Source organism: Prinia subflava, chromosome 1, assembly GCF_021018805.1.
Source record: "Prinia subflava isolate CZ2003 ecotype Zambia chromosome 1, Cam_Psub_1.2, whole genome shotgun sequence".
NCBI lineage: Eukaryota > Metazoa > Chordata > Aves > Passeriformes > Cisticolidae > Prinia > Prinia subflava.
Genome location: NC_086247.1, coordinates 32,136,519 through 32,164,064, shown reverse-complemented (window position 1 = coordinate 32,164,064; position 27,546 = coordinate 32,136,519). Strand labels below are relative to the sequence as shown.

Genomic DNA, 27,546 nt, shown 5'->3' with positions numbered 1-27,546 from the left:
TTCCTTTACCCTCTTTTTTTCCCCTATTATTTTTCTCACAAGTATGGACAGACACACGACCAAAAAAAAAAAAAAAAAAAATTCTATACACTGACCCTTTACTTTTTATTTAAGCATGATCCTGTTTTGTGGCATTCCAAAACCAAGCCCCAGGTTCTGCAGTATTATCTGCACTGATGAACTGAGACACCCCGCGAAGCCCCACTCACAGGCACAAAGGTTCTTGTACGCCCAGCTCCCCACTAAATGACAGATAGTGTATTATTGTACCTCTTGACATAAATGACAATGGAGTATTGAATCAAACATGACAACATAAAAATCTCCTCAATTCCTAATTTCATACAGCCTCCTGTGCTAGAATAAACTACCCTGATTATTCAAAAGAATATTGAAGTAGGAAATATTTAGGACGGAACATGAAATAGGACTTGCTGAACAGCCTAATGTTTTGAAGAAATGTCTAAACAGGCATTCTATGACCTCACAAGCCATCTAAAATCTTTCCATTACTGGGATAAACCTGGTAACCAGTATCAGCAAAAGGTGTTATTTTTATCTAAGTGGCTGAGGCATGGTGGGTACAGGACTGCTCAGAGCTCCACTGCTATCAGCATAAGAGACTTGAGGCTTTGGCACTCATCTTACTTTATCTACAGCCAGTACAAGGGATTCAGCAACAGCAGCTGCCAAAATGTCCTTTATGAATCCATGCCATGCAATCAAGTTTTAAATATGCTGAAATAAATGTTTCTCTTTTACAGACAGCTGAAGAGCTGAATGCTGAAGAGAGAAAGATCTTGTTTTGTCTGCAGATTATGCTTAGAAGGAATACACAATGGAGGAAGACAAAGACTTTCCAGGTACTGCTGGGGAACGCAGTGACTCCATCTGGACATGTCCTACTGCCTTAAATTGCCTTTGCAGCCTGATTTGGCAGTCTCAGCCCTGGGTCCATGTGGGGACTTCCACCCACCAGGAGCACATGGCTGGAGGTTTGAACAATGCCGCCACCAGCTGGATTCCTACCCAAGGCAGGGGTGGGGTCGGATGCAGAGCAAAGCAAGCATATTCCTCCAGGAAACAGTTATGCATTGGAAAGAGCAGTTCTGCTTTGGGCAAATCTGCTCCCAGACTCAGGACAGATATTCTGCATTTTAAACGGTAAATACCTTTAGAAATTGAAGGGGAAGATCTACTTATGGTCAATACCGGACTGTGAAAAATCATAGCTTAAGCCTCTTTTAACTACCAGGAGGATAAGAATCATTCTTCTCATGATTCAGATCAAAGGGGTTAATATCAAATGAGAATTCGACCAAACTGTTCTGCTCATGCAGATCTATTGAGCAAACTGTCCACTGCTTTGTGAAAACAGGAAAAAACAGGACTGCTCTGTGGTTACCACTTTGTGCTCCTGGGGCTGCCCAGCTGTGCCTCTCTCTGTAGCATAAAAAAAGGGTTCCTAAAGAGGGTTCATGGTCCTGTGGGGACAAGCACAGAATAAAACTTACATCTTCTGCATCTTGCGTGAGAGTGCGAACCCTCGAGCTTATTGGTAAAATAGTTCATCATCTTTCCCACCACTTTTGTAAATCTCAGCCATTTTCTTAGTTTCACTACAAATGCCCAAGTACAAAAATAATTATTTTTTTTGGCTAGAAGCATTTTTTTCTTTATTTTGGACCAATTTGAACTGGTGAGGTTTCTTTGAGGGGATAAAGGATGAGAGAGGAGATTTTGGACTGTAAAATCAATTATTTGTACAGCCGTAAGGTTCTGTGGAAAACTAGGTCTTACAGTCTCTCTAATGATGGGAAAGAGAAAGAATGAATATGAAGAAATATTGATAAAATTTAAAGTTTAACTTAGGAGTTCACTGCTTTGGCTTTGCTTGATACCTCCATTCTAGTGTTTATTATCTCAAGTCCTGGATCCTTGAGAGGGTGAATTACTTGGAAGCAGTCTTACATTCAGCATATGTGAAGGATCTTGCTGGAATGAAGCATTAGCACTGGAACAAAGGCAGTCTGTAAGGGCTACGAAATGGAGGACACAAGTACATATAGAGCTTCTAGGGATACAGAAACTCAAGTTTCAAGTAAGGACATTACACACTTGATGCTTTGAAGAGAAGGTTGGTTGGTGACTCCTTGCTGTCTCAAAAAGTGGGATGTTCTGACTCAACGATCTTAGAAACCCATTGTGACTACAAAAAACCTGTATGGGCAATGAGTTTGGAAGCAGACAGAAGGACTTGGATTTTATGTTAAATGAGCTATAGGAAAGAGCATAAACACCTTTTCCGCTTGAGATGTCTGACACTTTCCATCAGGGCATCAATGACAAGAATGTAAAAAAGGGAAGTGAAGTCATTTTCTCAGGTAAACCATTAGTCACCAAGCCAGCGTAAGTCTTCAGCTCTTTCTTGATGGGATATTTTAAAAACGCTCCAAGGAAGAAAGCACGGATGTCTAGGAACTGAGTTTAATCACAGTGCTCCTCAGCATTGCTCCACAAGTTTCTCATGCTCATACTTACAAAATTACCTGTTACTAATTACTAATTACATATGATTCCTGACCTCATTTATTTCCCCTTAAGTCTATTGTCAGAGCATTTATTATGAGGTTCTGGCTTCTTAAAATGAATCCTTGAAATGAAGGGGTGTAGGATGTCAAATTTTGTTTCTGCTTGCACTGTGTAGATCAAGGGGTTGTATGCCAATTGTGCAAACCAAAAACTATGAAATTTCATTTGTGCTAGATGCATGCATAATGCCAGCCGTGGGATATTATTTCAAGAGAGGTGGAAAAATTAGGTGGCAAACAGAATTTTGGCAAAAGCACAGTTCTTCAGATGCCACATGTGCAAATCATTATTTTGTCTTGTAGAATGGTTAAGGAAACGTAATTTGAAATGCCAATTATATAATTAGGGTGTTAAGCAACTTCACCGAATGACAAGTGATTAAACACAAATCAACAAACAGACATAGCATTACTTTGTGTAGTGTGTGGAAAATGCCACATAACAGCTCTAGCTAGCACTGGGTGGGCAACAAAGATCAGTGTATACATTGCCAAAGTCTTTGTCTAAAATGGAGGTGCCTACAAAAGCTGAGCTTTGACTGAGTATTAGTTTTAATTCATAACTTTGAAAGCTTTTAACAGTCCAAGAAATTAAAATTGAAAAAAACTATTAAAATTAAAATGCTGTCTGTCAGGGGTTAAAATGAAAAATCTTGGTTGTTGCCAATCCCAACTGCAAGACAAGTTACTTGGGGGTGGGTCTCCTTCCACTTGATTTTCGCCTCTCTCTCTGTTACTAACTTTCCTCCAGTAGGTGTATGCCTATCCATTTTTAGCTGTTGAGTAGGAGAAGAACCTACCTCTGTTGTCTTCCCCATGTTTCTCCCTGACGGGGAAAAATCTGTTAGATTTCTTGATAATACCAGTGGGCTGAATCTCCTGCTGAAGCGTGACAAGGCAGTAAACTGACATTTTTAGCTTTTCCAAGCTTCTCCAATACCTTTCCCTTTCAAGCTTCTTCCCTTTTCTAACAGCCACAGAAGCAAGAAAATTCAAGATTTTTACTTTCCACTGTTGCCCAACTGAGCCTAAAAGTAACAGCAAAACAACCAAACCAGAAACAGATTGCAAACTTAGGATAGTGAACAGCTGGCCTGTGGTCCATGGAAGGTTGGCTTATTGTATATTGTTAATGCTTTTCTTTCCACTTCCACATGTTACACTGCACTGAAAGCGTGCTAAGGTATTTTAATGTAAGTAACTACTAAGGGTGCAGTTCCAAACAGCTGAACTTCTGCAGGTCAGGGCTGCTCTAGCCCTGCTCTTCTCCCTCCATGTGCCATTCCTGATCTCCTATCTGTGCCAGGTCACGCTACTGCACAGTGAACAGCTTTAAGGGTACTAAAGAAGACAAACATTTCTACAAGAAATTAACTTCTCTGTACAGGTAATTTTTGCATCATCCCCTTTAAATGACATTTTACAAGGTAGGTAAGCTGAGCTTGCTGCTGTGGAAAGGGATGGCTCCCTCTCTTGGGTGGGCAGTCCTGAGGTCTCCCTTGTTTCAGCACTGGCATTCATCTAAGCCCCAGCAGACCAGTCCAACTCCCTGAGCTGGCTAAAAGCTTGTTTACCTAGCTCAGCAGTTTAGGAAGCAGCCAGGACTGCAGATGAAGCAAACAGGAAAGGACGACCAAGGCAGAGTGTCCCACTTTGAAGATACTCAAAGCTGCCTCGACATGGCCTGGGCAGCCTGTTCTAGATGACCTTGCTTGAGCAGGGGCCTTGGACCAGGTGATTTCCAGAGGTCCCTTCTCACCTCAGCATTGTGTGATCCTGTGAACCTCACCACTCTGGTGGAACCTCACCAATAGCAGTCAGGAGGATATTGCACCTTTTTTCTCTTTTTCCAACAGAGGAAGACAGCCCCAAAAACATACATGGTCTTTCTTTGTCATTACAGTTACATGCCAAGCATGTGAGATAGGCAGAGACTGCAACAGTAGCATTTCATACCCTGCTGACATTGCTGTGTAAACAAACATGCATACACAGAGCACTGAAAAATCCTATTATGCATCTTCAGCAAGAAGTCACATTGGGAATCTACTCAGGAAGCCCTGAATGAGAGGACTGAAAGAGTCTGGCAAAGAGATAGGATTGCCTTGGTTTGCATTTTTTTCCCATTCAGCAGTTAATTAGTAACCCACTTTTTGAAAATTAAAGATTACACTTCCTGAACAAATACAAGCATTTGATCTTGGGCTCATCAAGGAAAACTTTAGCAGCTGCCAGGGAAAAGCAAATGTTCTGTCACGTACATCCAGACTGACATAATGTGAAACAGAGGATGAAGAATACGGAGAGAATGTACCAATACTTCCACACACAGCGTGGGGAGCACAACAGATGAGGAAAAATATCAAATAGCAGACAACAATCCAGTGTGCCTAACTAAAACCTGATGGGATGACTCCTTACTGCATCATTGACCTAAGAGACAGCACAGAAGAGCGAAATGTAGTGCCATATACCAAAATTGGTTTAAATTTCTGTCCTGTGTGAACTGGCTCTTTCGGAGCACTGGGCACTCAGCTGTGGTCATGCTTCACCACCCCTGAAGGTCACAGAGTTGCCAAGAAGAGGGCAGCAGCCAGGGAGACCCCCCTTCAAGGACAAGGAAACATAGTTATATAAGATGTTTTCATAAGATCAGGTAGAAGTCCTGATGCTGAAGGGGCTGTAATGGAATTGCCAAACTTTGGGAAAACTGCTAGACAACTTTATTTACTAAAACTAAAGTTTTATCATTTTATTGAAGAAGCCATCCTGAAGAAATGATAAATGCATTTACAATAAGTAAAGTAGAAATGAGCTGACAAGTGAAGTATATAACATCATCTAAGGGGAAAAAAAAAAAGAGAGACAAAATAGGATACATGTTTTTTTAAAAGAAAATCTTGGCATTTTTTCATTTTCTGACCATGTCCAGGACATAAAAACCCACTGTGAAGTAAATCTCAACATCTAATTTTTTTTTTTCTAATTTCTCATTACAAAACAGAAAAAAAAAAAAGGGAATTAATGTAGTGTCCAGTAAATCATCTGTTTTTCTGACCTGGAAAGGTATCTCAACAAAAACCACAACCCCATTTATCTTTTCTGGTTACAGCACTGGACAAATTCTTTTCCTCTCCATACTTACCTGACTACACCTTTAGCTATTTTGGTTTTTCTGAATTCCCTAGAATCTGTCTCCTGAGCATGCTCTACAAGCAGTTCTCAGACTGTAACAGAGATGTGGAGCTTCATATGTGTGATGTACTTGCTGTTACAGTGTACAGTGCTTTTCAAACCTTAATGCTCCAAGCACCTTCCCTTGAGCCTGCCATCTCTTTTGTTCCTTGAGAACTATTCCTGCCCTTCCTGTATTCAAATGCCATCAGGAGCTGCTCACATCTGGGCATCCCCAGTCTCTGTCAGCCCTGCCCAGCGATGCCTGTTTGCAGGCCAGCAATGATGGTTTGATACAGACCACGTTTCAGTTTGCTCGCCACTGCTGTCTGCCAAGCTTTCCATCAGTGACGTCTGAAACTGCTGAGTGTGCCATCTTCCTTCCATCATCCCCTCCCTGCTGGGCTCTCTGATCAAGTCTATCTTATCAGTAGCTCTTCCACTTCTACAATTTCTGCCCCTGATCATTCTTTTTCCAGCTACTTTTATACTTGAAAATAAAAGTGTTATAAGTGGTAGATTAAATGTAACATTAAATGATTAGTATCTTCCTGCAAAATAAAAGTATTCTATTCTGTGCATGGCAAAGTGCAGAAGAGTTCTAAAACTACAGTCTAATATGAAACATAAATATAATGGATAACAATAAGAAAGCAAGGAATAAAAATATAGGCATAAAATATTCATTGATATCACTTTAACAGCACAATTATGTGAAGTAAACAGCTGAACTCAGTAATAAACAAATGGACAGTATTGCCAGCTCTAGAAAACATGCATATGGTTAAAACCTCCAAAATGATAAAAAAAGTATTAAAGCAATGAGACTTTAAGAAAATGCACTACTCTTTGATCTGCCTCCTGAAATTCAAGTAGAGAACTGGTCACTCCTCAATGAACATTAAGTTACTTGGAGCTAAAAATTCACTTGTACAGGCAGAGTACTCCATGGCAAGCATTCAAACTCTCAAAATGGGCCCAAGCTGTTCTTTTTCATCACTAGCACTGACTTGAAAATAATTTCATATAAAAATGAACGTTCATACTTTTAATTTGCCTGCTGTTCAGTAAGCCTTAAGAATGCACCCAAGATGTTTATTCTTTCACAGCTATGACAACCATAGGAGTGTGATACCCCAAAGCACTCAGTCACTCAGAGCTGTAACATCCAGAAAAACAATTATTATAAAGCCACTAAAGATGGTAACATTGCAAGTTTCTAAAATATACATGTAAACGTGGAAGCTGAGTTTGACACTGACTTATTCAAGGAGGCACAGCAGAAGTATGTCACTTCTTAGACTGAACCTATGTCACAGGCTGTCTTGTTTGACACAGGGCACCAAATTTAACCTACCCACCATTATAGTGAATCCAGTGATATTTGTTGAGTGCAGTACATCTATAACAACTTTAAGGTATTGACTGGAGTCTTCCAGGGAAAACATAAATCTCCATTTCCTTCAATTGCTGCATTATATCTTCTAACTTACAGTTCTTAGTGTGCCTGCTCTCAAGAATTCAAAGAACTCTTCATGTGTCACAGTTCACTAAAACTGGAAGATATTTATTTGTAGCAGTAACAAGAAATACAGGTTTCAATACTTTGAGATGTGGCAGTGCAGAAGACACCTTTTTTTGGTGGGATTTTTGATCACCCCTTCTGCTTAGCTCCAACTTTCTTTATCCCACTTCTGTGGCCTTCAGACATTCACTGCCCCACTTCCCTGCACTTTTTTAGTTTTCTGCTTCATTCCAACTATTTTTGCTTATGTAGCCTCCTATCTATGAATTTTTCCCTTTTCTGTATCCTGCTTTTCATATCTTGAACTTTCTCATTGACACAAAAACCTATCTGGATTTCCTTTCTACCACTTTAAATCACCCACTTTCAATTAATTCCCCAGCTTTACAATATGTGCCTGAAGTCCATCACAAGCCCTGAGAATAGGTAGTCTCCAGTCCCACAGCAATGTAAAAAACACCAGGCTTTACTACCATTAAGGAGAAACTCAGCTTTTATTGAGAAAATCAATAGAAAGTGGTGACCATTTTAACTAATAGCTACTTGTAACTGAATTTTACTGAAAAAAACCTCTAAAGAATAGTTGCTATTAATAGTTGCTGTTAAGGAAAGAGAATTTTAAAGTTATAGTCAGGTAACGGGAAACAGAAAAAATAGAAAGAAATCATTCAGGGAAAAAAAATTATGAACCCCATTAAATTTTTATAAAAGAGGTTGCCATACCTGAAAGCAAAACCCACAAAAAAAGCAAAACCCAGCAAAATATGAGGCAGGATAGACTGCAGTGGTGCTTTAGAAATGTTTCTCATTTTTTTCTTTTTGTCAAAAGAAAGCTGAAAGATCAGCAGTTGCTCCCACAATACTGCTTCGTGACCAAATGAGATACGCCTTGTCAATCAGACGTTCGAAATACACACTAATTAGTGTAGCAGTGTGATATGTTTATATTAATCTGAAATTGCTCAGATGAAGTATGTGGGGAAAATATTTGAACTCATTAAAATCACAAGCTAAACCAATCTAAAGAATGAAAACTCCCTACAGAGTACAGGAAAAGAGCAAGAGAGTTGAAAAACTGCAGTGTCAAGTCTTGACATATTTGAAACAGCCAGATAATGTACTTATGTAGGATTGTAACCACTCTGGTATCTGCTGGGTAACAAATCTCCCACTGGATATGAGTAGGGAGACACATTACAAAAGACAAGTCCTGTCCAAAAGTGTATTCTATAGCACTGGAGATGTCATTGGCAACATAGTTTTCTTTTTTTTATATTTTCATTTCTATTTCTTGGGGTTTTTTTTTCATCAGCTGCCAGGTACCACAGCACTCTGGTTCTTCTGCCACAATATAGTGACAAATCTGCACATAGCTTTTTTTGTTAGGTACTCTCATACAACACTTTTCACCCCTTTTCCCCCCAAATATTCCAGTCTCATTCCTAAAGTGTTCCATAAAAAACCTCTAGAAATTATTGAATCAATAATTTAAAATGAATGTGTGAAAAATTATCTTCATAAGCACAGAAGCTGACAGTTCCTGATGTCAAACTACGCCAGGCCTCACTACTGAGGCAGAAATCCCCATCCCTCCACTGAAATCACAGGCTTCCAGGTGATCAGCCCATCCTAATAGCCACAAAATACTACAGACATGATTTAAAAGTGACAGATTACAAAAGTTAAAGGAGAATTCTAAAATTCAAGTTTCATAGCATACAGTTATCTTGCACTTATTTAATATGACACTTTAAAATGAAGTTCAGTTTGGCAAAGATGCAGCATTTCTGTCTCCTACTTTTAAAAGAATAATAACCATCAAATCAGCCTACTGTGAGTAAAATTGTAGGAAACTAGGAGAAACATACCAAGCACACAGGAACAAAAAGAGGGAGAAAAGGGTAATTTTCATTTAGTTAGTCCATTAATAGCCCTAAAATTGTCATTAATTTATTAATTCCAGTGCCTGACATACACTTGGCTTGCTAATGATTCATTTGTCTCTATTTATTCAGGTGATGGAAAATGATGATTTCATCTAGTCCTGCTACCCCCTTATCAAACACAACCCATCAATAGCATCCCTCTTCCCCAGAAAATTAAATTCCTTTGACAGTTAGGAAAGTCATGAGCAGAAATTTGTGCATCCTGTCCAGTGAGTGGATCTTTTTTGTGAGCCACTGGTTGGCATTTGGCTTTCAGATAATTATTTTCTTTTGCTCTTGGCTCAGATTAAATCTTTGCACAAGTGATGTGGGTTCAGTAACACAACAACCACCCCATCATGCAATAACAAAACATTTTTCTTTCCATTTTAAGAAGCCTGTGGAAAATTACGTAACTAAAACCAATTATGAGCATTTTTTAAACTTCAAATTGAAACAAGATGAGGAAATTCCAGCTACACAATGGCCCAAGTAAATTAATTTCTACCTATTTGTGAATGTGCTATGATATAATCTTTTATCTATGTGATTTTGCACAAATTTCTTTTCTTCTCAGAAGAATATCCTGTTTGGAGCACTGAATGGGTACATTTGGGATGAAACTAATGCTGCACATAATCTGGAATTTCCTAATTTCTGTGTGCTTGACTTTGCAGGCTCAATCCAACATTTTCATCTAGAGGTCTTAAATATATAATTATTTAGATGGCTCAAATGTGCTTTTTGCTTACAGTCTTTTCTCTGTTTACATATCATACTCTAGCCTAAATAAATGCTAAGACAAAGGCCAAGCTGGCTGGTGGCCCAGAATTTAGTTGTTACCAAATTGACAGGGACCACCTTAAATTCATTGAAATGTCTAAATATCATACTTGTGTTCTAACTATATTTTAAAAGCCTATCTTTACTGAAAGAAAAATGAAGCAGCTTTAGAGCAGCATAAACAAGTTGCTGGATGAAATGAGAATTGAATGTCAAAGTATGGTCTGACTTACCACAGCTTTCCATTACTGTAAAACACCAAACACTTAAAGGCAGGAAGTATCTTCATGTTACCATGTAAATAACTAATGGGCTTAGTTTATGTTAACAACTAACTTAGGAACTTTCAATAAAAAACCCACCAAACAAAAACATGGCTAAGAATGTCCAAAACTCTTCCCCAGAAGTAACTAATTCTGCTAATTCTTAAAGCAGCTTTCCTTTTTATTCTTAGAGAATCTTGCATAGAGTCTGATAAAATGTACAGCAAATGTGAACACAGTACCATTTAAAGATAACCTGCAAAAGCAAGTAAACACAGTAATTTTTTCTAATCTACTGAAGACATGAAAGGTGCAAGGTTTGGTTTAGTGTTTTCTTCTACTTGTTTGCTTTTAGTACTTTCAGAGTATCAAAGTCTTGTCATGCTCTTATACATACGAGTGTTGGAGGACAAGACAACAAGAATGGAAGTCCCCCTCAGTTCCCATCTGAAGCAACAGGATGATAAATGATTAACATTGAGCCTTTTTTTTTTCCTTCTGGCTTTTTGCCAGAACCTTAAATTAAATGTTTTAGCAACAGCCAAACAAAATGGGAGTTTTACACAGTCTGATTAAAAATCCCTTTCCCCTCTCAAATGTCAGTTTCTTGTGACACATGATGGATAGAGATGATGGCTTCATCTCTGCTTTTCCAACTACTCATAATCTCCTAGCAAAAATAGGATAGACAAGACCTGATACACATATAAAAGCAAATAAAACCTTTGCAGAAACCTTACATCTGACTTTAAAACCAAAGCAAGCTCTTCAGTCTTTCCTAATATGTCTTAAAAATATGTAAAAGGCAATATAGTTTTGTCTCCTTTTCATTTCACTCTTTAGATCTGATCAGGATTTTAGTAGGGCAAGAGAGGCAAATCCCTGTGACAAGAACATGCCATACGGAAAGCACAAGGTGTGTCGAAATTTCAAATTTACTAATGCTGACATTCTGGCCTTACCAGATATTAATAAAATTACAGGAGTGCGGGGTGAAGGTATTATACCTGGTCATGGCTGGCTTCAATGGAGCTCCCGATACCTTGGAAAGTCATCTGCACAGGAGACAGTGTCAAACAGGTCATACACTCTTTGCCATTTTGTCTATCACTGTAGTGTACCTATAACAGAATAACATACGTAATCTGCTAAACACCAGGTTTGCACAAGGGAGGCATGCTAAAATACTGTCCCTCTCCAACAAGCTTGTAAGAAGAATTCCAGTCATTTACATTGAATTCATCTTTAATATCAAAAAAGAAGGGTGTAAAATAGTCTAGATAGTCACATGCTGAACTGGGGCCAAATTTTCCATGATATGCCTGTTGCATAATTTTTTAAGTGTTGAATTCTTGAGATTCTGACATCTTTCAGACTGAATTCAAGATGTTGTATCTATATAAGAATCTAGCTTTGAGTTAAAGTTTCCAACCTACATGTCATTTTTAACAGCACAACATAGCTTAGTTATAAAACACCCAAGTAAATCATTATAACCTCCAAATCTTGCCAATAATAGTTCAAATTTTTCAACTGCAATTTCATTTCTAGTAAAATCCACTAACTCTTTTGACATTCCTATTGTAGTACATATTTCAATTAAATCAAAATGACAGATAAAATAGAGAAATCATGTTCTTCTTGAGATGTCTAGATTATCCTTTTCTAACAGTAACTCATTCCCTGTGGGCATCAAGATGTGCATGTTGAACCTGAACTTGCATGAAATACAGAGGAAGATAGTGCTTCTACTTGAATTATTCTCTTTGTCCTCAGGTTCCCTTCAGCTGGTTTTTAAATCCCCTGAAGAAAGGATGGATTTTAACATGACGAAACAAAATGAAATTATATGTTGCTAGCATTTCATTATTAAGAACAGCCACTCATGCTGAATTGTTGAAATATTACAGTTCTCTGCATAGCTCCTGACTTCTAGACAGGCAGATCAAGCACTTTGTTCTACAGGAGAGGTGGAATTTAGTTTATGGTGGTAATTTACATTGCCTATGTGACCCCTGTCAGAATTGGAAAGAGAGATCAGCTCTGCTGGAGACAGACCTTTTATGTTAGTATCTATTTACAGCTGTATAGCTCTCAGGCAAAAGGTACATGGTAAAGTCTCATCCTGACTTTTAGGCTACCAAATAAATCCTGCTATTTCTCAAGACAGTTAGGAGCTACATTAGGTTTATTCCTGTGCAAACAGTTTAGTGACAACATGGCAATTGTAAACCATGTATTAAATCCCTTGTGCCTAACTCCTCTCTGCCACAGGTGCAAATTGGAAATATTTCAACTGAAGTAAAACCAGTGCAAAACTGGTTGAGTAGGAGGAAAACCAAGTTGGTGCTATGTTTCAGAATTACTTTACTCACAACACACCAAAACAGTTTTGTCATGGCCAAAAGTAAGATACAGAGTGCAAAAGTCTTGTCCTGTCTATAGAAATACTGATTTCATTCAGCCCTTCTTAAAGCCCTCTGGATTATTCCTGTCTCTCTTCCTCTCAACCCCCACAGTATGTGCCTACTAAATTGCTTGTGGCTCTCTGCCAGAAAAGCCATACTACTTACTTAGAAACCACAAGAGGCCCCTTCACATACACAATGGTTTAACTTTGATTAATTGAAAGAGGTATGAAGGTATGAAATCTGGCTGACAAATATAAACTGAAGTCCTTTAAATGTCAGGGACTACTGTTATGACAAAGGCTTATCAAGCTTCCACAACTAGTTGCAAATTAGATTTTCTGCTCTGTATTGTGGGAATGCGATGTGAGAAATGGGGCAGCAAAGATCAAGAGGACGGTTCTGTGCCGCAAATAGGACATCGCAAAAGGGGCAAGATGTGGTGACCAAGAAAAGCACAGATGTAGAAATGGGAAAATGGCGCTTTCTGAACTGTACAGCATGTTTGTGGGCTTTGGTCAGAATAATATGAGTGTACAATTCACTAGTGTCCACTGGAATAAAGCATGACTAACAAGCTGAAAGAACAGGAGACAGCCAGAGGAAAGACTGTTAGTGTTCCATGACACTACTATCTGCAACAGCACGTTTGACTCACATCCCCTTTAGAGTCCCACATTGAAATTGCAATAAATTCAGAATTTTGGTATCTCTATAGGCTTAACTTTCCCAAAGGGATTTCATTATGCACTTTTGGCCTCATCTCAATGTATCAAGGCCATTATTCTGTAACTTCTCAGACAACAGTTCTCTAATTATCTCTTGCTCTGTTGAAGCTCTTCAGCTGAACCAAAAAACCCACTTTCTATATTAATGATATGAATAGTGATATAAAAGACAAAAGACTGAACTTTGAATAGGAACAAATAAAACTTTGTCCTTTCATCAAATCTCTCTAGTCTACAGATTTGTGCAGTCAGAAGAAACATGCAGACTTCTGCATTTGGCATGCGTATGTGCAATTTCCCAGTAATCCTGTTTTGTTATTTATCAGTCCAGTTGCTACATTCTCACACTACATTATTCCTTTCCCCTTCAAGTTCGAGCTATGAGCCAAAATCTGGGGCTTTTTAATTTACCTATTAGAGCAGAATGTCCAAAATAGGCACTCAAAAAAAAATAATGGTAGTCAAATAATTATCAAATAGTCCAAATAGCAGCAGATACTTCTCGGGTTTTGTCCAGCAGCATGTTGCAAATACTTCAGTTTTATATGTCCATGCTATTATTACTAAGTGTAGGAAGAATCTGGAAGTCTGTAAAACTCTTTCAGGAATATCATATCCTTTAAGGCAGAGCACAGCAAATACCCAAGTCAGTGTCCATGATCAAGGAGTGATGACTGAAGGCTGGCCAAATGCTCTGACGGTGATTATGAAGCCATTATTGAGATTCATGACAATAAAAATAACACTTTTCTAAGTTCCTCTGTGCCTTAAAGAGTCAGGAGTGCTTAACTACAGCCCATCTGACCATACCTCCGTTAGGCAGGTAAGGACACTTTGTGGACAGACCTAAAATGACTCATCCAAGCTGGACTGGACTGACTGGCAGTGCTGCGACTATAACCCATCATTAAGACCTCTGGCCTAACCACAATTGGTCATCTTCTCTTTCCATATGTTATGGAGGTAAAAACAAAAGAGTTATGAAAATAATTACTCTCCATGTCCAGGATCTAATTTCCCGGCTTCACTTTTTATAATTAAGGGACACTCACAGATTAGCTCAGTGCATTTAAGGATTAAACAGCAATGAAATTTCACTCATTAAAATTCAGAATGTTTTATTTAGATAACATATAAGCAGAGATTTGATGGAAAAGAATTAGGATATGGTTAGAAAACAACAACCAGCATACAGATGTCTCTAGCAAGAGTTGTGCAAGTTTCTCAGTAAAATGCAAGACTGCAACCTCAGACTATTATGACTGATTTACATGCAATTCTCCTCCAAGGTTTGTCTACACAGCACAAAACAGTGTCACCACAACAAGATCCTGGCAATAATTCTAAATGAAACTGCTCATTTATTGGGAAAAGCACACAACGCTGCCAACTTTTCTCCTGGGTGACTACATACACCTGAGATAAATCATGTATAGCCAGCTCAAGAATCCCAAACACAGCCCTCCACAGCGCTGTGCGGGCAGGGCACAAAACCTCGGTGTGTAACACACAAAGGGCACCCCGGGCATCAAAATACAGAAACAGAAGTACAGAAGCATATCTTTGCACAATGCCATGGATTTACTCACACACGTGTGCTTTCATGTTCCATATTCACATGACATGGAAGTGTTTATTCATTTAGATTGCCTCAGTCAGGAACAAGCAGGGTGGTATGAGTATGCATGGATGGGCACCATTCACTGGAGTGTGGAAACACAAATTTTCGTGAAGGTCTGAAAACACTTGACAACTTATGATGAAATTTGGCCCCTTGTTTTTAGTCTTTTAAATTACTGAAGAGATGCAAATATTTTGATGGGCATTTATAGCTACACATAAAGGAAGATATAAGAGGAATGTTTACAATGTTACAACTAAATGGGGAATGGCATAGCCAGAATTCTTAACTTCATACACTATTTTATATAGGGGAAAGTAAACTACACTAGGAAATTACATTTTAGGGTACTTTCATCATAATGCTGCTTCACAAGCAGGAAATTTCCCTTTTCTCTCATATTTATACAAAGATGTCTCTTCAACCTACCTTTACTATATATAATACCCCTCTCTACTTGCAAGTGCTCTGATGGAAACTGCAAAAATATTTCAGGATTTATCTTGCAAGAAGCTGCTTTAAAAAACTGGATCAATATGCAATTTCAGATAATGGCTGTAGTTAAACTGCAGAAATTATTCCATAAATACAATGTTTCTAACTTCGAGAACAGCATAGTCTGCTGGCCTTCAGAATGCATGTCTGAATTTGAATGTCTATTCTTTTGCATTGACAAGGGCTGTGGTTTACTGAATCACAGCTGAGGAGGGTGAAGGACCTGTTGTACCACTACTTAATCATTAAGCTTGACTATAATATCCCAAACTACTGTTAGAAATGAGTTAACTAACAAGAGTCTGAGGGGAGCAAAAACAAAGGCTACTCTTTTCACACACTGCTGCTTAGATGTTCACAGTTTGAAACACAACTTCTGTCAGGACAAACATTTTCTTTCTTGAACATTTAACAGTTAAAAAAAACCCCAAATAATAATACAAATTACCAAAAGAAAGAAGTCATCTGTGACACTGGAGTTCAAGTTTCCAAAGTGAAAACTACTCTGAGTCAAAGCACCAGCAGGAGTCTTAGAATGCTAGACAGAAATAAACTAGGTAATAAAATGCCATTATGTTCAGCAATGCACAAATCTTCCGGATTGACAGGTCTGGACTATTTTGCTAGAACAAAGGATGGTATTCCTTTAAATCTGCCCCTTAAAGGGAGAGCACTCTATTTAGTCCTGAGCTTACAGAACAGTTTTCAAGATTTTACATTGTCTGCTTTGGATTTATAGCAAGAAGAAAACCAGATAGGGCTCAGAAATCAGATGTTAGAATAGTAATTTTGATTTGGACAAGAGTCTCATGAAACAGTTTACTTCATTTAGCATCCTGGTTGAAAGCTGTCTTTTCCATATGGGTCTTTCATCTTCCACTTTATGTTGTTCATTTACAGTTAGTCATGTCAACTATTAAAGAAAAAACGAAATAAACCTGTTTGAGCTCCAAGTCTGTTTCATGGTTATTTAGTGGTGAAGAAATACTTCTGGCACCAAAATAAATTTAATATACGTGTTCATTTCCACCATTTCCTCGAAGCCAATTTTAGGAGCTTTCACCATATAGTATTCTAGTACTTAAAAGCATGAATCTTTGTATTATGTATTACCCACAGAGGTTTTCTAACAAATATCAGACCAGTTGCTTCAGACACAGAGCAGTATAAGATAGATTTTCATTCTTACTACCTGTTTTACAAGTCCTTTAAAAAAAAAAAAAAAAAAAAAAAGAAAAAGAAAGGGTGGGGAAATCCCACCATCTAAACAAATCTTTTAAAAAAAGTTGAAAAATAGACACAAAAAACCAAGTTCAAGTTGGGGAAAAAAATCACAGATGAAATAATAAGGCATACAATAAAAAAAAAATCAAAAAATCAAAAAAAGAGCATTGAATCAAACTGTTTCCTGCAACGCTGGAGTTCCTTGATGTAGTGCGATTACTAAATATAGTATTTTACTAATCTCAGCAGGGCGCTGGCGAACTGCATGCCCGTCAGATGTTTTCAGCGGCCACCCCCTGTGGAACAAATCTAAGGAGCGCATGAAAAACACCCACGTTTTAAAAAGCCCCCTTGCTAGATCATTAAGGGAAGATAAAGGCCTGTACATTGGGATGTGATATATCACACCATCGTTGTGCCAAGAAAACACATGTTTGATTAGCGCGCCTCGGGTTCATTAATCGCCGTGTCTGCCTCACAGCGGTGGGTACAGCTCCCACCGGAGCTACCGCGCCAAAGGGTAAAGACACTTGGTAGCCTAAAGACTGACGGTGCAGCAGTAAATCTTGAGCTATTCCAACATGCCTCTCTCACACAGTTTGAATAGCAGCTGTATCACAGCCTTAAATCTTCATTAAAATACGCTCCTAGGGTTTAGACTGCGAAATAAGCCATTACTGCACCATAAATAGGCAACAGCATGCAGACCTAAAGGCATTGTCACAGGTTACTGTGGCAGTATGTCACGCTCCTGCCTACAGCAGGGCAGACGCTTGGCAGCTACAAAAAGCAGCAAAGTACAAATAAGAGGGGAAAATATTATTTGATACAGTTTCCAAAGAGAATATATAAAATATCTGCTAAGTGCAGTGCAAGTCTGAGCCGAAGAAGCTTGTACAGGGTTTTATTTCCCTGTTATTTAGATATCCTCTGAATTCAGAGCTCCTGTTTCAGTGATTCATGAGAACTGGAAGGTTGAGCCATATATTATGCTCAGTCAAGCAAGGGAGACCCAGCTCTATCCGACCTCTGGATGTGATGTTCGGCTTCACAATACAGAAAATCAGCTGCCATCATAGCAAAGACAATAATCAGTGCGGTAAGGAGCTTATTGCTCACCTTCTCTCTGTTAAATCTTAACCCAGGTACGTATTTACAAAGACAGTGTTCCTGTGCAGCACATGCAAAGTGAACAACTACGTTTACAATGGCTGGCACTGAGCAGTGCAAAGAGACCTGTTCGTCTGATAGGAAAGCTGAAATCAGGAGATGGGAGTTTCTATTAAAAAATGCCCCCACACTTACATTGAAAACTACCTGCCTCATTGTTCAATTCCTCTATTCTATAAATAAGATACATATTTTTTTGTTGACATAGGACAGAGTAGCTTAATACAGTGAGTTTAAACACTTAATACAGCCCTCCACCCCAAATAAATAATAAAAAAGTGATAAAAATAATGTAAATTAATTATTCAGAAATTAACACAATGCAAAGCCCTATAAAATAATGTAAACTAGGGTTGACATGGTTTTTGCAGAAACAACTTGCCTGCCATACATCTATGTAACAGGTAAATACTGTGTTTCTAGACAGAGAAGCTTTGATGAATTTTATAATTCACAGTCAAAGGAAACATGAAAAGACTGGCAACCCTGAGATCTCCTGTTTTCATCACATGGCCTAAAAAGTAGGAGAGGGGTGAGAGGGTACATTTTGCTAATAACATACCCTGAGGATGAGCATGGTATGGAGCATTAGTGGAGGAGCCTGAGCCTTGGGTATCAGCCTGAACAACTGATGACATGAGAGAGGAACTTGGTAAGTTTGCAAAGACAAAATTGCTTGAAATAACTTTCTAGCAACAGCATGAATGGAAATATGTTCTCAGGAACACTCTTTTCCAGGATGAAGGTTGTCACTGAAGTGAAGAGGGAAGCAAACATTAATGATTCTCTGTTTATAAAACACGTGTGAAAGCCCCAAACACTGCATTAATGGAGACCAGGATCACTGTGAAACTGTGAATAGAAAATCAGCTGCCTGAATTGGCTAAGAAATAGGATGCTGGTACAGACACTGATGTTGTGCACTAACCTAGAAATGGGGCAGTATGCATAAAGAACCACCTTTCTTTAATTAAAACAAGAAACAACCGTTTCACTTCCAAAAATTACCCTGCTCTGCTGCGCTTCCAGTTTTGAATGAGACTGAAGGAGAAGACAGCCAAATAAACCTTCTCTGAAAGCCTCAGCTTCAGTCACAGAGAGGGGAACAAACTCTAACTTGTCTCCTTTCTCTTTCACCTTTCCTGTTGCTTCTCTTTTTAAGCGTTTTTTCTTGAGAGCTGAATTCCCTTACTATAATTAAAACTAAACCCCAGTCTGTTATGAATTCACCACTGCACCTTCACGTTTTTGCCAACTGAAACTTCCAGTCTTTCAAAGTTTGGGCTCTATTCCAAGCCAAGGTCTGTAGCTAAGTTATCAAGTCACATTAGGATTTACTGAGAAAGATTTTGGCAGAGAATGCAGTCCGGTGTGTTTAGTGCTGGCTGCAGTATTTTGAGAGATCCTGATAGCTTTTAAACTTTCTCATACATAAATCCCCTAAATTCTAAAATTGGCTATCAAAATACAACTCACATTTTTTCCACAGACCAAGTTACACGCAGGGATATGTGGAGGATTTCAAACTATTACTTATAAGATGCCAAGCAGACAAGCTAAAATGTTACCAAGGTGACATCCACACCACACCTGAGGAGCCACACACCACCAGTAGCCAGTTATTCTCTGTTTACCTTCTTTCCTTTCAGAAACTGAAACAAAAAAAGAGGCACCTGGCTGTTTCTGGAGACAAGAAGAGCAAAACTTCAGAAGTGCTTGAATAAAGGGCTTGAAATAGGGAGAGAGGCAACAATGGCCAGAACAGAAGAAAGCTAGTTTAGACAGAATTCTGGCCAGAAGCCAGCTAGTTGGATAGCTTGTGCTAGATCTGCATTTGTTTCCCTAATTCTGCATACTTGCGAGTCAATTTGGAAAGACTCTTGCTGCAGCAAATACTACCTCCTGCAGTATGCTCTGTGAACAAATAGGCTACATCTCCATATTGCATACCTTTCCTTATGGAAACTCATATGAGAATGATTTTTATGATTTTTATGTTTATTTTTTTGCAAAATGCTACCATCATTTTGACTTCCCTTAAGGTCAAAAATAAGATAATATGAACTAGATGGTCTGTAGTCTACAGAATCATTTCTGAAATAAAAGCAAACTATAAAACCACTTCTTGTAGATCTACCTTGGGTCACTGCCATCAGCTGTGGTACTGCCTACCTTCCCTCAGAAGTTAGGTGATTAAGAAAACTTATAAACCAGAATGCAATGAAGTCCAGGTGCTTTGATTTTTTACATGAAGCTCTCTCTTAAAATCAGTTCTTGCTATCATCTTGTTCTGTTTTATCTCTCCCTCTATTTCACATTCCCAACATATTTTCCTTTTTTTGGCTAGTCATGTATAAATCAAGGTTTGGAGACCTAGAAGTCCATTCCTACATAACACAGCCATGAGATGTCAAGGTGATTTTCAGTAGCAGGACACCTGCAAGTTTCTGAGAGCCAAGTAAAGACTCTCAATTATCAGGTAGCCTGGAGTTTGTGCAAGTCAGAGATGTCCCTAAAATTGTCAATATTTTTTTTCCCTTTAAATATAACAAAAAAATGATAGTAGTCTTGAATAAATGGGTAAGTTCTGTAGGAAATAACCTGATAAATAGGTGTAAGTCCTCTTCCAAGCGCAATGACTGTAAGGTAACATGGATAAAAGGAGTTTTTCTATTTCCTGACTTCTGGCCAGTGGCACACAGTGGAGAAGGTGTTACTGAAGCATAAAAAGCTGTACCAGTTTTGACTGGGATGGAGCTACTTTGCCTCATAGTAGCTTGTTTACTGCTATGTTTTGGCTTTGTGACCAAAAGTGTTGGTAACACACCGGTACTTATTGCTGAGCAGTGCTCACACAACATCAAGGGCTTTTCTGCTTCTCACTCCACCCCACCAGCAAGAAGGCTGGGGATGGGTAAGAAGCCAGGGGGGGACACACCCAGGACAGCTGACCCCAGCTGAGCAAAGGGATAGCCCACACCATATGGTGTCACGCTCAGCACGCCAAGCTGAGGGAACAAGGAGGGTGGGGGGTGTTTGGAGTGGTGGTGTTTGTCTTCACAAGTCACTGCTACATGTGATGGAGCCCTGCTTTGCTGGGGATGGCTGAACACTTGTCTGCCCAGGGGAAGTGATGAATGAATGATTTGTTTTGCTTTATTTGCATGTGTGGCTTTGCTTTCCTTATTGAACAGTCTATATCTCAACCCTCGAGTGTTTGCACTTTTACCCTTCTGGTTGTTCTCCCACATCCTGCTGAAGGGAAGAGCGAGCAGCTGCATGGAGCTGAGCTGCCCACCAGGGTATACCTGTAACAATCCCTCCTGACACCCTGTGTGGGGCATGAGGGGTTAGAGAGAGGAGCTGATTTGATCAGAGTATGCTGTACCAAATTTGTATCTGTTTAGCTGTTAATTGTCAGGCTCCTGTGCTTGCCATGGGGCCTGCTTGCCTGAATGTACATTAGTAACCAGTGCTCGCTAGTGACTGCTTTTTGCTTCTGCTGTTTCCTGCTCTCCTTATCATCCTCTTCTGCTCTGCCTGGGAACATACTGATAACAGGAATGGGCTGGCAGACAGCCAGGGCACTGCTGCCATTGCTGTGCTGGACAAGCTGGAACTCAACATCACAGGACTCTAACTGTGGCTGAAATCACGAGGGTACAACCAAAAACATACATGGCCATGGAGACATCTGTACTGGAGCAGGTACTCCCCTGCAGGGAGAGTGTTCTATAGATATTGTCATTCCAGAGCAGCATCCCTAAAGGATGGTGGTGTGTAGACAAGTCCACACTGCCCCACGTGGACTGTGGGCCTGTGTGTAATCTCAGACTGCAGGAGGGACAAGGGAAGGGTTCACTGCAATACTAAATCCTACGGTCTGGTCCAAAGGGATGAGGCCTGAAGATAGGAATGAAAACACCTTTTAATTGTTGTAACCCAGGTTCTGAGTTGCATGTCATGGGAATTACTACAGCAGGAACCCCTTGTTGCTAGCCAGGCTAGGAGCAAAGGGAGGAGTTTGCTGCAAACCCTATTATGCTCTGTTGTTATACCCCATAACCTGGCCCAAAGGAACCAGAGGTGGAGACTGTCATGGGAATACTTTTAAACTGTTGTAACTCAAGATGTGAATTGCATGCTATGGAAATTAGCACAGCAGGAACCATCTGAACCAATGGAGGACAAGCCTCACAAGATGTGAAAGTGCAGCAGTGACCCAACCTGAGCTGTCTTTGGTGCCCAGTAACTCCATGCATCACACCACCTCTCCTGTCCTGAGGGATCTGATTGAATACACATGGACATTCTGTGGACTTTTAGAGGGGTGATCCACAGACTAAGGTAATGATTTCCACTTATGTATCCCAGGATGGGAAAGAGGAGGTGGTTAATGAGGGAGAATCCATCAGATAATGTGGGACCTGAGCACAGTATCAACAGTATGGAACAAAGGGTGGAGATTACACTGGCTTTGTCTGGAATGGAGCTCATTTGCTTCATAAACGCATGTATAGAGCTAAGTCCTGGATTTGTGACCAAAACAGTGTCGATAACACACTGGTATTTTAGCTGTTGCTGAGCAGGGTTTGCACAGCATCAAGGCCTTTTCTGCCCCTAAGCCCATCCCATCAGTGAGCAGTCTGGGGGTGCACAAGGAGCTGGGAGGGGATACCAGGACAGCTGACCCCAACTGACCAAAGGGATATCCCAGTCCTGTGACATCCTGTTCAGTGATAAAACTGGGGAGAGGAGGAGGGGGGACATTCACCATTATGGCACTTGTGTTCCCAAGTCACCGCCACATGGGATGGAGCCTTGCTTTCAGGAGATGGCCAAACATCTGCCTGCCCACAGGAAGTGGTGAATGAATTCCTTGTTTTGCTTTGCTTGCACACACAGCTTTTGTCTTCATCTCAACTCCTGAGTTTTATCACTCATGCCCTTCTGATTCTTTCCCTTATCCCACCAGGGGGGAGAGAGCAAGCAGCTGTGTGGGGCTTAAGCTGCCCACCAGAGTTAACCTACAACAAAAGCCTATAATCATCAGAACATCAGGCAATGGTTGGGTAATTGGTGAAAGTGCAAACTTCCCATTAGAAAAAAACCCCATAGCTTTCAGAAGACACAGAAACTGAGATAATGAGGGCTTTGTCAACCATTTCTAAAGGTATTTATACTCCCTGAGGGTAAGAGACAAACATTGCTGTTGAGATGATTGTACCGGCCACTGAGCATGGCACAAGAACACAGTACAAGGACACAGGAGATAATACCCTTCTGCCAGAAGCCAGGCTTTAATACTTCTGGGGAAGACAGAGCACAGCATCATTCCACACATCATTTTACAAAAACTGATCTGAGCAAGGAGCAGAAACAGTGATGGTACACCTGACTAAGACCTCAGGCACCAGGACAGGAGAAAAAAGCCCAACTCCACTGCTTGTTTTACAGAAGCAGGTATTGATAATATATGGCAGCACAGTGAGTCTCAAGCTGCTTGAAGGGGGTTCAAGAGTAAGTAATCACTATATTTTTAATATAAATTCAATAATTCCCACTGTCCTTCGAGTGTTAAAGCTAAGGCAAATCAGCTGATCACAGTTCCCTCTGGGCCTGACTGTACACTGCTATTTTAGAATAATTTCACTAATACTTCCTGCTGGGAGAGAAGTCTCCAGTGGTTCTGGGGGTGTGGGGAGGGAAGGGGCTAGATGTATAGCTACATACATAGAATTATAGGGGGTCTTGGCTCCAAATGTGGGTAAATAAATATTGTATTTAACAGTCTTATTTCAAAAGTACTCTTCTCTAACACAATCCTGCAAACATCTTCAGTTTTTAATATCCTATTTTTTCCTGATTTTTGGAGATAGTATCTTCAAAGAACCATTTATTTAAAAACATTTTGCTGATATAGCTTTCAAATCTGTTTTACATTAATGATGCCAAGAAGCCTGATGCTGTAATTTCAAAAGCTTCCTTTATTTATTATTTGGGTTTTCTACTTTGAACAAGTAATGAGATTTTTGTATTCTTCAGCACTAGCACATTTTCTGGTATTCCAGTTCCAAGCTGACAGTGGCCACAAACTGTGTCCAAAGCCAACATATTTGAGGACAGAATGGTATCACCTGGATTTACACTCTTGCTTTTAGCACTTGCTGCACTATCTCTCTTTGGTTTTATCTGGAGGTTTGCTAAAATATACCTTTTGATTCATTCATTTGCAGGGAGCTTTGAAAATACACTCTCTCTGGCAGCTAACACTATAACTACAACTGTCTTCATTACAACAGATTCAGTGCATAGAACCCTTGCCTCCAAAAAACCAATAGCCCAAGTTTGCAAAACAGTATGCAGGGTGCCCCAACTAGCTAGTGATGTGGAGGTTAGGTACCTAATCTGCACCAGTGTTTATGGAAATCCCAAGCAGGTTCTACCTTTTTTAATGAGTTTACAGCTTTAAATTACTTCTTATTAGCACCCATAGGGCCCGTGTCGATTTTGAAAATGGTGTTTAGGTGCTTTCTAAAATCTGACCTCCTCAGAGAAATCATCAGCTATGTACAAATCAGACCAAAACTACAGCTCCTTCCTTGAAATCCACTGAGGGTTGAATTTCCCTGAAACTCTCCTCACATGCATATCTCAGCAGTGAGATCCAAGCACTCCTACACTGATTTCCAAATCCAACCTCCACAAAGTGTTTTGTTTTCTTTAAGGCCACTGTAGGGAAAGGTTTGAGCTCAGTGTCAACCCTAATACAAGTGTAGAAATTGAATTTTGGTCTAGTCCTGCCAACAATTCAAACCCATGCACTGGAATGTATGAGCCACAAGTAAACCTGACTCTAGAGCATCCAGCAGGACCTCTCCTGTGCATGCAATCATTCAGAAATGTGTGCCATTGGGAAAGGAGAAACATTTAGAAATGCCACACAATAAAACATTTTAGTATATCCATGTATAAAACGGAACAGTTAACGAGTAAACAAATGTGGAAGGGAAAAGAAAATTGTGTAACCATTGCAATCGAAGGAGAACATCACATAGAAACTACATCCTGTGTGAGGTTTTGTCATGGAGCCACTATGGAGGAAAAGTTAAGACCTCCAAGCCCTGCCAATGTAGCAAGCCAAATATGCCTACAGCCACGTATGTGGGCACTCAGTCCTGGCATTTTACATTTTTTATGATCTTTGCTTTGACGAAATTCACAGTGGAATTTCCTACTGGACTACCTGCAACTTGCATTTTGCTTCAATAAAAACTGGAGGTTCAAGTTACACATGTGTAAACAGCTTCTCTAAATGTTTCCATTTAAACAAATTCTCTGAATAATTTACTGCACTTAAATGGTCAGCAGAAATAACTGTAACTTTCCTAGTTTGGTTACAAAACAATGGCCAAAATACCACATAGTCACTTAAAAATAACAATTTTACCAAAGCTGAATTTTCCTTTAAACCATTTCCAGGCAAAGTCTGCAAAACAATTAACTGGGTAGATAGCATTCATAAATACAAAGCAAGCACTAAAATGTTTTATTCAGAGTTTGGAAAGGCTTGCTTGAAGAATTTGTGTTTAATTATCACAGGTAATTTGAAGCCTGACCTTTGAAAGTATCCAAGCTAAACACCTGTTCTTCAGTGACACTGAGCTGCTGCTTATCAATTACAAATGTCTTTAGAATAATAAATCATAAGGAATGAAAATGCAATTTTCTACTACTTAACTATACATTCGTCCAAATAACTTAATATTGAGGGCTTATAATAGAACATGGCTGAGATCATATACAAACAGTTTAGAAGAATTTAACTTAAATAAATGTGTTTTAAAGACGTGTCCCCTGCAGCTAAAGCAGTTCAAGAAAACCATTCAAATAAGGAAATAACATTGTTTACATTTACAAATGAAACATCATATGAGTATTTATTGATTTTTTTAAAAAATTCAAAAAATACATTGTAACAGAACAGAATGTATACGTTCTTCAATGAAAAGACAAAACTATGGTTATCATCTGGACCAGAATACAAATACATGCTAACAATTTAAAAATCATTTTGGGTCATTCAGGAAACATGAAACAAGCTAGCAGTTTGGAAATGCAGTAGTCTTCTCCTTTAGTAAATATGCCTGAGAAAGTTAACCTGTAAAGAAATCGGCTTTTAAACTCTAAAACACAAAGAGCCTTCTAGGCTGAAATGGTGAAGAGACCTGTGATATGCACCTGACAGGCCACTGAGCCATTTCCCACAGAGATTCTGTTCACTGCTCCACCTCTGCTCAGCCACCCAGCAGTGGCAGAGTTTCACATCAATACCAGGCTTATTCAAGTGAGGTGTTAAAAAGCATGCCAAGATGATGTAAAACCATCAGTTACATACACAGCGGATAGATGTTAATAATCAAGATTCTGTACCGAATTCCTTGCTTTGTATTAGGGCCAAGTAAAAAGTAGCAGTGTAGTTCACGGATGAAAAGGATTATATTTTTTGGCTCAAGGTTAAGACCCTTTAAAAACAGTTTCTACAAAAGCATCTAGAAGCAAAGTATGAAAATAAAAAACCCACCAGGACAAACACAACTAATCATTTTACAGTAACCACATACTGTAGGCAAGAAGGACCCAAAACAGTAACATAAATTGTGCATCAGTTCTATGAAAATAAACCATTACTAGGAGACACAAGCAATCTGATAAGATGTGAAAGTGAGCAGTGAAAACTTCACAGATTGGATTTCTTTTCATCAGAATTCACCTGTTTCTACTGCAGACAGTTAACAAATGGAATTCAGGAAAACTGAATTCCTATTAGCAGCTTAACTCTACTACAGTGAGGCTGAGGCTATTACTGTTTCTTTCATTAAGGGACATTCAAATGAATGAAGCAAAAATGACATTTCAAAAATGAAGACCAAAAGAAAGCTGAATGTACATTTTAGACACAAACAGTGTTAGATCAGATCCACAACTGGTGGTATCTGATGTAAGCAAAAGTAATTTAACTATGCTGTTTATACCAACAGAACATCTGACACTATTTCTTGAATTCTAGCAGCCTTTTTTTAAGTCACTTCCAACAACTGCATACTTTGTAAATTACATGGGCTTTGACGAAAAAAATCATTATCAGGCATGCAAAAGAAACCTCCCATTTTTAGAATTTAGTTACATGATCAAATTACATGTGCTATAGCATACGAAACCAACTCTACAAATGAAACAAATTCACAATTCTGGAAAGGGAAAAAACTCCACACAAAACAAAACTCAAAACAAAAACCTATGACAGGAAAAAGTATATTTCCACATACATCTCTGATGGTTCAACATTGCAAAATGAGCCACTATCCATATACACATGTAATTTTGCATGTAATGGGATAGGGAAGAGGCTTCCTTTTCCTAACTTCCACACCACAGAAATTACTGGATGTACTACAGAGGCTGCCACTGTCCTATGAAATATAGGGTATTCGGCATTGCTGGATACAGTTTACAAGGACTCATGCACTGACCCAGCATGGTTCATCTTACATTCTCTAGTGTTGACTGTGATGGCAAAAACATTCTGCATTGCTCTAACACCAGCTTGGCTTCTAGGCTGCACCTTCTGAACTAAAC

At 39.3% G+C, this 27,546-nt stretch overlaps 1 protein-coding gene across 3 annotated transcripts in view; it reads right to left on the bottom strand.

Annotated features, from left to right (window-relative positions):
- The window catches only part of STAU2 (staufen double-stranded RNA binding protein 2), a 171,224-nt gene that overhangs the window by 49,853 nt on the left and 93,825 nt on the right, over positions 1-27,546 (bottom strand). For 2 of the 3 annotated variants that reach the window (XM_063392463.1, XM_063392455.1), the window contains exon 13: positions 11,269-11,382. The exons of the other annotated variant lie outside the window; for it this stretch is intronic. In XM_063392463.1, coding sequence (XP_063248533.1) covers positions 11,269-11,382 — 114 coding nt within the window. The remainder of the gene's footprint in view (positions 1-11,268; positions 11,383-27,546) is intronic. 3 annotated transcript variants of the gene reach the window in all.